The 12166-nt window shown below is 39.9% G+C and overlaps 1 protein-coding gene across 1 annotated transcript in view; it reads right to left on the bottom strand.

Moving 5' to 3' along the window:
• brinp1 (bone morphogenetic protein/retinoic acid inducible neural-specific 1) overlaps positions 1–12166 on the bottom strand; it is a 126108-nt gene that overhangs the window by 30154 nt on the left and 83788 nt on the right. Inside the window, exon 5 of the mRNA XM_078272104.1 lies at positions 9772–9877. Coding sequence (XP_078128230.1) covers positions 9772–9877 — 106 coding nt within the window. The remainder of the gene's footprint in view (positions 1–9771; positions 9878–12166) is intronic.

The following is a 12166-nucleotide window of genomic DNA, read 5'->3' as shown; positions in this document are numbered from 1 at the left end:
ATTTAATTCATAAGCAATTGAAATAGCTAGTCTCGATTAAGGTTTTTTAATACGTTTATTCATTTCCAAAAGGTGGCATTATACATTAAGGATTTTTTCAACATTTGGTCAAAATAATAAGAAACTAAATTAGTGTATAAAATTTGGACCGTCTGTCTGTACAGTGAAGGCTGAGTGAATTCGGTCCAGTGAAGAGTAGATTAAAAAAAAAAAAATGAAAAGAAAAAGACAAACGGGCTGAATAAGGGAAAGATAAAGCAATGTGGTATATACATTTTCTTTTTTTTCTTCTTTTTTTTAAGATAATTTTTTGGGCTTTTAAGGCCTTTATTTATTTAGGACAGCTGACGACATGAAAGGGGAGAGAGAGGGGGAAGAACATGCAGCAAACGGCTGCATTGCGGAGTCAAACCTGCGGCCGCTGCGTTGTGAGGTAAACCTCTATATATGGGCGCCTGCTCTATCAGGTGAGCTACCCAGGTGCCCATGGTATATATACGTTTTCAAAAGAAACACAAATTGGGATAGGAGAACTAGTGAAAAAGCCAACAAAATGTACAGGACATGGCTCATCTTGGTACATCAGATAAGGCTCCAGTAGGGTGGGAGATCGCTCTCTTTCTCACACACACACACACACACACACACACACACACACACAGTCGACACACTCTATCCGTCAGTTTTTGTTGTGTTTGTTTGTTGTTGTTTCGTTTTACTTATGTGACTATAAGTGTTCTACAGCAGGGATCTTCAAAAATGTTTAGGCCAAGGACCCCTAACCTGAAAGAGAGATGAGCAGGGACCCCCTACTACATGTATTGTATTGAGTTGCATATTAAACTAGGCCTAACAATGTGTAGTGCAGGGGTCATCAACTACATTTTTCCAAGGGCCAGAATTTTTCTAAGCAGACACTCCGGGGGCCGGACTTTCAAAAAAAGAAATTAAAATGCAGAGTAGAGCTGTGTTCGCGTAAAACAGCGTGGTAGACACGAGTGGACTGAGCAGACAAAGCAGATTGAAATATCACTATGTTTATGCCTGGTAAGTGGGTATTGATAAGTATTGACTTTTTACTCACAAAGGTTTTATTGTAGCCTAACGAGCCTAGCATTAGTTCATCTGTGATGTTGGTAATCCTCTCTGTATCGTTCTCAGTAATGTAATGCGTGTTGTGTACGCAAACCTCTCGGCTCAGCTGTGTGTGTGGAGTGCGGGCATCGCTGTACAGAATCCTGGCATGTGAACAGAGATGCAAATACAGGGGGCTGGGTTTGTGCTCTACCTGTGTAATGTTACCTAATGTGAATGCTTGAAATGCTAAATACCAGAACGCATTTTTTCCTCTTCACATTTTCTAAAGACATGATTATTCTGCGGGCCGGACTGAAAGCTTTGGTGGGCCGGATGTGGCCCGCGGGTAGCCAGTTGACGATGGCTGGTGTAGTGTAACCTTTTATGGCGCCCTACAATGCTAAGCTACTATTTACATATTTATATATCATCATGTTTTAATGTCAAACATACATGTGCAAGGCACAGTAAATCCTTAAGCTTAACTGTATATGTGGATGGCTACCATAGTGGCTACCTTACCTATAGGCCAGTAGGCTTATCATCAATGTTGTTGAGGTTGTTGCTGATTTTTTAAGAATAGGCCGATTTATCATTTGGATGTTGTTTTTTTTGGGGGGGACTTTTCAAAATGTATTAAACAATAATTTGGCGGCACCCCTGCAATGACTCTGAGGATCCCCTAGGGGTTGCGGACCCCTTGTTGAAGATCACTGTTCAACAGTATTGTAATACTACATTTTTGTTTTTGTTTGTCCATTACTTTAAATTCAAAACTGCTCCATCAAAAAAAATAATCTGCTCAAAGATTAAAAGTCAACCTCTTGTCTAACTCTATAAATCAGCCTTCCATAATAACATATTGAGGCTGTATATGTAATGTACAGTATGTATCCTGTTTCTTGTCTTAATGTTTTGTCTTTGTTGATGTTGCAAAAGGAGTTGCTGTGATGCAACTCCTTTCTGACAATAAAGTATCATCATCATCATCATCATCATCATCATCATCATCATCCTACCATCATCAACAGAGCAAAGAGGACAGCAGAGATATGTAGTGTGAAGCACAGGTGATTCAAATCAGTGAGCTCACAGGGTAATCAAAATAAACATAGAAATAGAGTTCAAGAAAGGCTTCTAACCTATTATTATTATTATATATATATATATATGTGAAGAAGAATTAAAAATGAAATGACTGCATCTGCATATTTTTTCTATTAGATAGTGCTGCCAGTGATCCCTGATCTTCATTGGCCAGATGTGACTCCTCCCCACAGTTTAAATGCCAAAAGTTAGCATTTTAGCTAATTGTCTGGTAAAAGGTCAATAGGCATTTGAAAATGAGACACATGGTGGGTGTTCATTAGAAGTGCTGAGAGTTGCTAGCACTTATAATAGCATACCTGGGCCCAGCCAATGCCTTCCTCCTCAATGGATAATTTGTAAAGTCCATTTATGGCGTGTTGTCAAAGACGAGGACAGTGCTGTCAAAGCTGTTATTTTTTGGCCATTGACTGTAAAGACAAGCCTTGAGATACAGTAAATCTGTCAGGGAATCTAACTGTTTTGTATGAATAAAAGGCGATAAAGCTGCGTTTGGAACAAATATGAGGTTCACAAGTTGTTCCAAATGGCTCAACCATTAACTTGCACATTTTCTACATATCCAATTTTTGTGAGTGCACTCAGATAAAGTAAAAAAAAACACATTTAAACACATGCTGCTGAGATGGTGTTTTTTACCTTTCTTCGGTGGAGTGTATCTATTTTTCTAATTATACCAATCAAAATTAACACAGTTATAACTACAAATACCCTTGCAATTAGAAAGAAGACGGTAGCAACCACCTGAACAATGAACTAAAGCAGCCCCAGACATTGCAGCAACCACAAAATGTTGTGCTAGTGTCCACAAAAAACACCATAGAAACTGTCTAACAACTATCTGGAGATGTCCCAAACACCACATCAAACACCCTAGCAACCATCAAGCCATGCCCAACCAAACATTCACACAACTATAGCAACCACCTACCAACAACCTTGCCTGAACAGCAAGAACATATCTGTCAACACCCTAGCAGCCACTTACCACCCATCTAGCAATGCCCTACCAACCAAACATTTAGTCATGCATGGCATAAAGGTTGATGCTAAGATATTTTGCATATACAGCAACAATTAAAAATTAAAGTTGCAAGCAGCCCTCGCGCCTCTGCGTGCGTCAGGGTTACTGGCAGACGCTGCTTCTTGCGACCGTGCATTTGCGCGGCACTCAGACACTGCAAATCGTCACCAATGAAAAGGGAACTCCCTGTTGAGTTCAATGATACCTCACAAAAGGGTCTACCTTATACGGTTAAGATGTTATGAAAGGGGGCGTGGCTTAAGCATAGGGGGCGGGCCAAACCATCACCAATGAAGAAGGAACTCTCTGCTGAGTTCAATGACACCTCACACAAGAACCTTAAATGGTTCAAATGTTATGAAAGGGGGCGTGGCCTGAGTAAGTCGGCGTGGTTAAAGTATAGGGGGTGGCTCAGTATCACATTTAGACAAGTTTCATGTATATGTTTGTCATATAAGGCTGATTTCCTGTTGCCAGCGGGGGGCGCTATGACCAAAAGTCAATATTGGCCTATATATGTCCTCAGGCCTGGACTCTTGTTGATTGTGGGAAATTTCAAGCAGATAATACAATGTACACTGTAGTTACAGCTAGGGTTGGGCGGTATCCAAATTTTGATACCGTCAAACCTCCTCCCTATTTTACTGCGGTATACGGTATTACCTTGACTAATTAAAAATTATGACGTAAGGCTCAGACGGCGTCACCAAACTGTTGGCTTGTGCACTGTTCAGAAACTGAATACCAAACACTAATACTGAAACAATAATAACATAACAACAACTTACAAAAAACTACTTTCTCCTCCACACTGTCACATGATGACAACCACACATAATTACATAAATTATATTTTGTGGAGTGCAAGTGGGGCAGACGTGTGCTGGGGGGGCAGCAGTGCGTAGACAAACTGCTGCCGGTTGGCGAGGAAAATCCTGTCTGCCTCCACAGCCAGCGCCCGATAGTCTCTGGAGGAAGAGAGGGGGGAGCAGGCCAGTGCGGTGCGCACGGGTGCTGGAAGCTGAAAAAATGTGGGCGAAGAGGAATGAGGGATCCGCCGCGCCCAGCACAGCCAGCATCCTCTCCATTAACTCGGACAGCTTGCTGTCGCCAAGGCCGTTCAGGGACAGCAGACAGTCTGCTTTCTCCAGCACCGACAGTTCAAAGAGTTCCAACAGGAATGTTTTGAGTGCGTCGTACTTGCCGTTAGCCGGAGGAGCCTCTAACAGCGCCATAGCCCTGGCTGTTGTTGAGGCATCTAAGGCCGATACCACGTGGAAATACTTTGTAACGTCCTGTGTTATTCCTCTCAGCTGGAACTGGGCCTCGATGTGCTAAAACCACGGCCGTGGGTTGTGCTGCCAAAAGTCCAGTAACTTGATGGTGGCCGCATAGATAGCACCGACATTAGCTGCGCCGCTAGCACGCAACGCCCACACCGTTTGACGTTTTTCTTTTAATAACTTTTCATCTTTAAGGTGTTGAGATGGTACCGACCAAATTCCGGATGAAATCTCTAGGAGGAGTTCATTAAAGTATAGCACCTTGACTTTTAGGCCTACTTCCTGTTGCCACTAGGGGCGCTATGACTTTGAGTCAATTTTGTTTGGTCCAACATTGTCTCTGACCCCAACCATGTCCTGAACAGTGATATAGTTATATTTAATGTACAGTATGTATCCCTATTTCTTGTCTTAATGTTTTGTCTTTGTTGATGTTGCAAAAGGAGTTGCTGTGATGCAACTCCTTTCTGACAATAAAGTATCATCATCATCATCATCATCATCATCATCATCATCATCATCATCATCCCTACCATCATCAACAGAGCAAAGAGGACAGCAGAGATATGTAGTGTGAAGCACAGGTGATTCAAATCAGTGAGCTCACAGGGTAATCAAAATAAACATAGAAATAGAGTTCAAGAAAGGCTTCTAAACTATTCTAATCTGAATTAAGCAGCAATTATATTTTAATGTATGCAACTCCATCAACATAGCATACACAAATCTCATTTTAAAGGCATGTGTTTTTTTCCACATTGTGAATTTTACTCATTGGAAATTTATTATCTGATTCCTAAGATGTGGACATATGAATGATGAATAACCTTTTGTATGGACTCTATTTCTATGGCCATGCTGATTGCCCTGTGAGCTCACTGATTTTAAGCACCTGTCCTATGCACTATATACTCCTACTACTTTTTATCATAAACATATATATATATATATATATATATATATATATATATATATATATATATATATATGAAGAAGAATTAAAAATGAAATGACTGCATCTGCATATTTTTGCTATTAGATAGTGCTGCCAGTGATCCCTGATCTTCATTGGCCAGATGTGACTCCTCCCCACAGTTTAAATGCCAAAAGTTAGCATTTTAGCTAATTGTCTGGTAAAAGGTCAATAGGCATTTGAAAATGAGACACATGGTGGGTGTTCATTAGAAGTGCTGAGAGTTGCTAGCACTTATAATAGCATACCTGGGCCCAGCCAATGCCTTCCTCCTCAGTGGATAATTTGTAAAGTCCATTTATGGCGTGTTGTCAAAGACGAGGACAGTGTTGTCAAAGCTGTTATTTTTTGGCCATTGACTGTAAAGACAAGCCTTGAGATACAGTAAATCTGTCAGGGAATCTAACTGTTTTGTATGAATAAAAGGCGATAAAGCTGCGTTTGGAACAAATATGAGGTTCACAAGTTGTTCCAAATGGCTCAACCATTAACTTGCACATTTTCTACATATCCAATTTTTGTGAGTGCACTCAGATAAAGTAAAAAAAAACACATTTAAACACATGCTGCTGAGATGGTGTTTTTTACCTTTCTTCGGTGGAGTGTATCTATTTTTCTAATTATACCAATCAAAATTAACACAGTTATAACTACAAATACCCTTGCAATTAGAAAGAAGACGGTAGCAACCACCTGAACAATGAACTAAAGCAGCCCCAGACATTGCAGCAACCACAAAATACCGTGCTAGTGTCCACAAAAAACACCATAGAAACATCTGGAGATGTCCCAAACACCACATTAAACACCCTAGCAACCATCAAGCCATGCCCAACCAAACATTCACACAACTATAGCAACCACCTACCAACAACCTTGCCTGAACAGCAAGAACATATCTGTCAACACCCTAGCAGCCACTTACCACCCACCTAGCAATGATATAAGATATTTTGCATATACAGCAACAATTAAAAATTAAAGTTGCAAGCAGCCCTCGCGCCTCTGCGTGCGTCAGGGTTACTGGCAGACGCTGCTTCTTGCGACCGTGCATTTGCGCGGCACTCAGACACTGAAAATCGTCACCAATGAAAAGGGAACTCCTTGCTGAGTTCAATGATACCTCACACAAGGGTCTACCTTATATGGTTAAGATGTTATGAAAGGGGGCGTGGCTTAAGCATAGGGGGCGGGCCAAACCATCACCAATGAAGAAGGAACTCTCTGCTGAGTTCAATGACACCTCACACAAGAAAGCCAAGGCCAAGGCCGTTCAGGGACAGCAGACAGTCTGCTTTCTCCAGCACCGACAGTTCAAAGAGTTCCAACAGGAATGTTTTGAGTGTGTTGTACTTGCCGTTAGCCGGAGGAGCCTCTAACAGCGCCATAGCCCTGGCTGTTGTTGAGGCATCTAAGGCCGATACCACGTGGAAATACTTTGTAACGTCCTGTGTTATTCCTCTCAGCTGGAACTGGGCTTCGATTTGCTAAAACCATGGCCATGGGTTGTGCTGCCAAAAGTCCGGTAACTTGATGGTGGCCGCATAGATAGCACCGACATCAGCTGCGCCGCTAGCAGCGGCCGGCGCTGCCGCAGCAACAGCATTTTCACCACCGTCGTTACGTAAATGTCCTCAGAGTTAGAGTCTTATGAATCATGAAAAGTTTCGAGCCAATTGGACAATGTGCACTTGAGTTACACCCACTTCCTGTATCGATGGCGAAACGCACAAAATGACTGCCCCGCCACGGCCATGGCCTATGACGAAAAGTTATTTTTTTAATACATTTTCATCTTTTCGTCTTAAGATGGCACAGACCAAATTTGAAGTTGATCAGATGAAATCTCTAGGAGGAGTTCGTTAAAGTACGACATGTGGAAATGGCCAAAATCGCACTAATTTTGAACTTTCAATTCAAAATGGCGGACTTCCTGTTGGGTTTAGGGTATGGCTCCAAGGACGTTTTGTGTACGTCTTGACATGCTACATATGTCTACCAAGTTTCGTTTTAGTCTACGTTAAACGTACTGCAGGGGCTCAATTTTTTTAACTTTGTAGGGGGCGCTAGCGAGCCATTTTTGTGCGCCTATTCCCAAAACCCTTAAAATACAAACATTTTCATCAGACTTGATGCGACTGCCAATTTGTGTTAGTTTTTGAGTATGTTAAGCCCCTCAAAAAGGCAATTAATTTGCCGGACGAAGAAATAATAATTCCTTCAGTTTCAATAGGGCCTTCGCCACTGTCGGCGCTCGGGCCCTAATGACTCCAGGAAACGTATCCTTTTCTAGTTTTCTAGATAAAATAATTTGTTAATCAACACGTGCAACATCACACATACCAATGTCTGGGAGCTTTCAACTGCATGTCGTTTTGAAATTCCAAATGTTGTTAGATGTTGGTAGTACTGATAAACATATGAAAGTAAAGACTATCTCTGTGTGTCTCTGCAGTCTCTGTCATCTGCTTGCGTTTGTTGACGCAGAGGAAAAATGCCCTATGGACACAGCTATAATATATTAATATAAATATATTTCAAAAAGACAGAAATCTAGAGATCTAGAATAATACATGATATATTGCACTTCCCAGAAAAAAAAAAACACTATTTTGAAGTTGACTGAATTTCCTAGGAACAGTAGAGAAAATCAGCGTCAATCCTAAAAACATTGGACTCGATGCAGATCAGTCTGTGGCCCAAGTGAATGAAAACGGTTAACCTATGCCAATTTTATTATTATTTATTATTATTATTATTATTATTATTATTATTATTATTACTTTATAAATGCACATGGCTGGCTTGATCTGAGAGAAATATATGGTTCACCGAGGGATAAAATAAGACTAATTGTTACACTTACACTAGTGTTCATGACAGAAGGAAAACTGTAGGGTGAATTAAATTATTGGATCTCATTTTAAATATATTTGAGCAGCGTAAACCTTAAAAGCTCTCCATTGACTACATGCCTCTCCATGGGCTGTGTGAAGTGCTAATGCTTTGAAGAGCACTATGAAGAGTACTGTGATTGTTGAAGAAGTTACGCCATCAGTTACCTTTTTAATTTAAGGCAGAAACAATAATTGTTTTGAAAAGAACATATTTTCAGAAAAACTCTCAACACCTCCAGCCTCAGCCTTTGCCTATACACACAAAATGAATAAACACACCAATATAATTTGGCCTAATACAAAACTCTAAGCCAGAAACCAATTGGAAAAGCTTTTCCATTCTATTTGGGTTATTATTATCAAGCCAAAAGAAAGAATCTTTCCTAGGCCTGTCATCTATCAATTGGGTGACAAAACAGTCTTCAAAGCACAAGGCTAATACGTTTGGTGCATGATGATAAAGCTTTTCCCAAAACCTATAGAGTCCTTTGAGTAAGTGGCAGTGGAAGACTTAAAAGTGTTTCTTTGACAAACCACTTAGTTCTCTGATTTTAGAGGACGAGTAATGATCCCTTCAGAGAGAGGAAATAGAGGGGGGTAGTGTGGGTTGGATGGAAAATAAGCCTCTGTGATTCTCAAACTGGTTTAATAACCTGCGTAAATGCGAATAAATCAAAGAAACAATCACTCTATTCAAACACTTGACCTCAGTTACACAGTCTTTCATCGTTTTTTTTCCACAGAGTGACTGTCACTGCAAGCAATACCTTCTCTCATGCTAATTATTAGTTGTGTTGATGTTTAAGACAGAACTATGTTTGCTTAAAAGAACATAACCACTAATTGGTAAAAGTTGCTATTTGCATCGACTGACATATGATCTGTGAGTGAAACGCTAATAGATTCATTTCAAATGTTACTCATTTATGCATTGAATACATTCTAATGGAATCACAGTTTGACTCTAATATTTTATTTCAATACATTTGCAAGCTGATCTAATTGTCTAATTATACATTGTACCTGCGGTAATGTGGTAGTTCCCACGCTCATGTCAGAATAGTTTGCACAGTTAGTGCAACTGTTTTGAATTTAAGCCTGTCTTTGAACAAAGTTTTAAGAGAGACGTAAGAACACAATCACGTTAGCAAATATCTATAACCACAGAGAATCATATCCAAATCCCAGAGATTGGGAAGCAAAACCATCCCAGTCCCAATTAAAAAATGTATTGACATTCAATTCTTGAGAAGGCACAAACCGTTTCCCTTGTCCAAATAAGAGCAGTTTATGTATGACTATAGATCTCGTTTCCTTTAGAGGCTAAAATGGAGTTTCAGCCTGCTGCCCTGTTATGTCCAACATCACTGGGCAGCATGTGGAAAATATTGATATGCTGGGATTGTTTACCTTGCAGATGAAGCTTGCTCTCGGGGCTCTGCAGAAGGATTGAGCTAACTGAGTCCAGATTGTCATAGCTACTGCATCCCAATGGCCCCGTCCGTGTCTCTGTCACCTGCAATAGAATTAAGACTAAAATGAAATTGATGAACATTTGAGTAGCAAACAAATGCAGTTGTGGCATGTGTATTTATGTGTGTGTGTGTGTGTGTGTGTGTGTGTGTGTGTGTGTGTGTGTAAACATTTGCAAGTATTCCTCTCAGTACTCAACACTACACTTTATTAAGACAACATATGCAAAGTTAGGAAAGACCCACCAGCTATTAACAATGTCAGGTAGTAGCAAGATGTTAACATCTGTTCATTACAGCTGTCAGTGGACAATGCAACAGTATTATTACAGACTTAGACTTTCATGTGTGCTAATTCATGTGTGCACACTAGACACAGGACATAGGAAGATGACAGAATGTATTGCCACAGGTTATCACACAAGAAACATGCTTCATAAGCATTTTTTCCCCACCAGCCATAATGTGACAACTAATTGATTCAATGCTCAAAAGGAGGCATAATTGCACTTTTTAAACAACACCTTTACATGATGCATATTTAATGTAGTAGCTGGTGACATGTCCAACTTGTTGCAATGATAGGATTATTTTAGAGTTACTTTAAAAAAAAGTGTTCTTTGAAGGGTTTCTATTGTTCTTGTGTACTATGGCCCTTACTCCGTTCTAAACAATAGCACTGAGACTATTAACAGTGGTTCTTGTTCCCCACCCCCAGACCACTGTCAAAAGAAATAATGACGCTATTCAGATGTGGAGAGGATGCTTTAAAATATACAGCTTCCACGTTTGAGACCTTGAAGAGGTTGCTGTTGAAAATAAAGCAAGGGGTCAACTCTCTCTTCTTTTCAGTTACCTTTGTTCATTAAGTTCTTGCAGTAGCTCCTAATAGTACTTCCACAAGGTTCCAAGAAGCCATAAGAGATAGCACTCAGCAAAGGAGATTAAGGGAGATTTTGTTGAGCACAAAAGTAAAAAACGGCAATGCCAAGTAGCAGACCTATAATTTAAACATGGCAGAATATTAACGCTCAGAACCCTGAGGTCATTTTTGAAGTTCATTGTCCATCTGGTTTTATTTTCTAAAAAAGCTTGTAAAACATCAACCCTGTTGTCTACAGTCAATTTATGAACATTGTTTTTTTCAGGAAAAACTGGGCTATTAGGATATTTGTGCTGCAGTGAGGTCACTTGAATGGAAAGAAAGGTTTTATGACCTTAAAGACAAATAAATAAATAAAACGGAACATGAATCTCACAGATATGTATTGATATCACACACATATCAATGAAAGCTAAGCCAATCTCCTGTCAATACCCTGTAACCCTAACCCTATAAATCAGTTGCTATGTATTAGGAGTTACACTGTGAAGAAATAAACATTATAACTTATACAGTTGACAAAATATATACATTTTTTCAAAAAAAGTCCAGACGCTTTTGCCCTCATGACATTCACTTATGCCAATAATCAAATAATAATGTCATATTTATTGAAATCACACACACAGCAATGTTCAATGTTCTCCTATATATTTGGAGTCATGCAGTGCAAAAATAAACATAATGAACATTATAACTCATGTAAAAGGACAAACTATTTACAATTCTTCAAAAAAGGCCCAAATGTGTGCCACATCTCAAAACATTCTTCTCTGTACAGCGGTAATAGACTGGAGTGACCTATCTTGCCACTCTATAGCCTTTGTTCTCGCTCAGATTCGCTGGAGTGATCCATCTTTCCACTTCATATATGATCATGACAATGATACGATGATATATCGATACATCATCGTATCATCGTATTGTATGACGGACCTGCCTTCCCGTTGATTGAAAGACGTCAACACAATCTCGCAAAGCATCATGGGATATTCAAAATGGCAGCTAGCATCGAGCTAGCGGCAAAAATGACTGGGAATTGATAAATTATGGACATCAAGTGGATAAATCTTGGATATAAGCGTTTGGATTTATTGCTGAACAACTCCGAAAAGAGGCACAACTTCCAGGCTGGATAGACACCAAAGACACCCCCGTGATGGCTAACTCCTTAGCTTTTAGCAGGACAAATCGGTAAGTGGCTAAATTAAACCATTATCTAAATATTAATCAGCGGTGCCGTTTCGTATGGTACCGTATCATGGACGATCCCTTAGGGCTCTTTAAGACAACAATCAAATACATGCATTAGTATTATTCGCCGGCTGTTTTTATTTTTAGAGAGAGGTTTGGGAAAATTTTCTTTCGCATTTTCATCCATCAGTACTTAGGCACTGTCGACACATTTGGGGCTTTCTGTCGGCACAGTGGTGTTTTCTGCTTCACCAGT

This window comes from Sander vitreus, chromosome 16 (genome assembly GCF_031162955.1).
Source record: "Sander vitreus isolate 19-12246 chromosome 16, sanVit1, whole genome shotgun sequence".
In the NCBI taxonomy this organism is placed as follows: Eukaryota; Metazoa; Chordata; class Actinopteri; order Perciformes; family Percidae; genus Sander; species Sander vitreus.
Note: the sequence above shows the minus strand (reverse complement) of the source record. Positions and strands in the feature narration are given on the sequence as shown.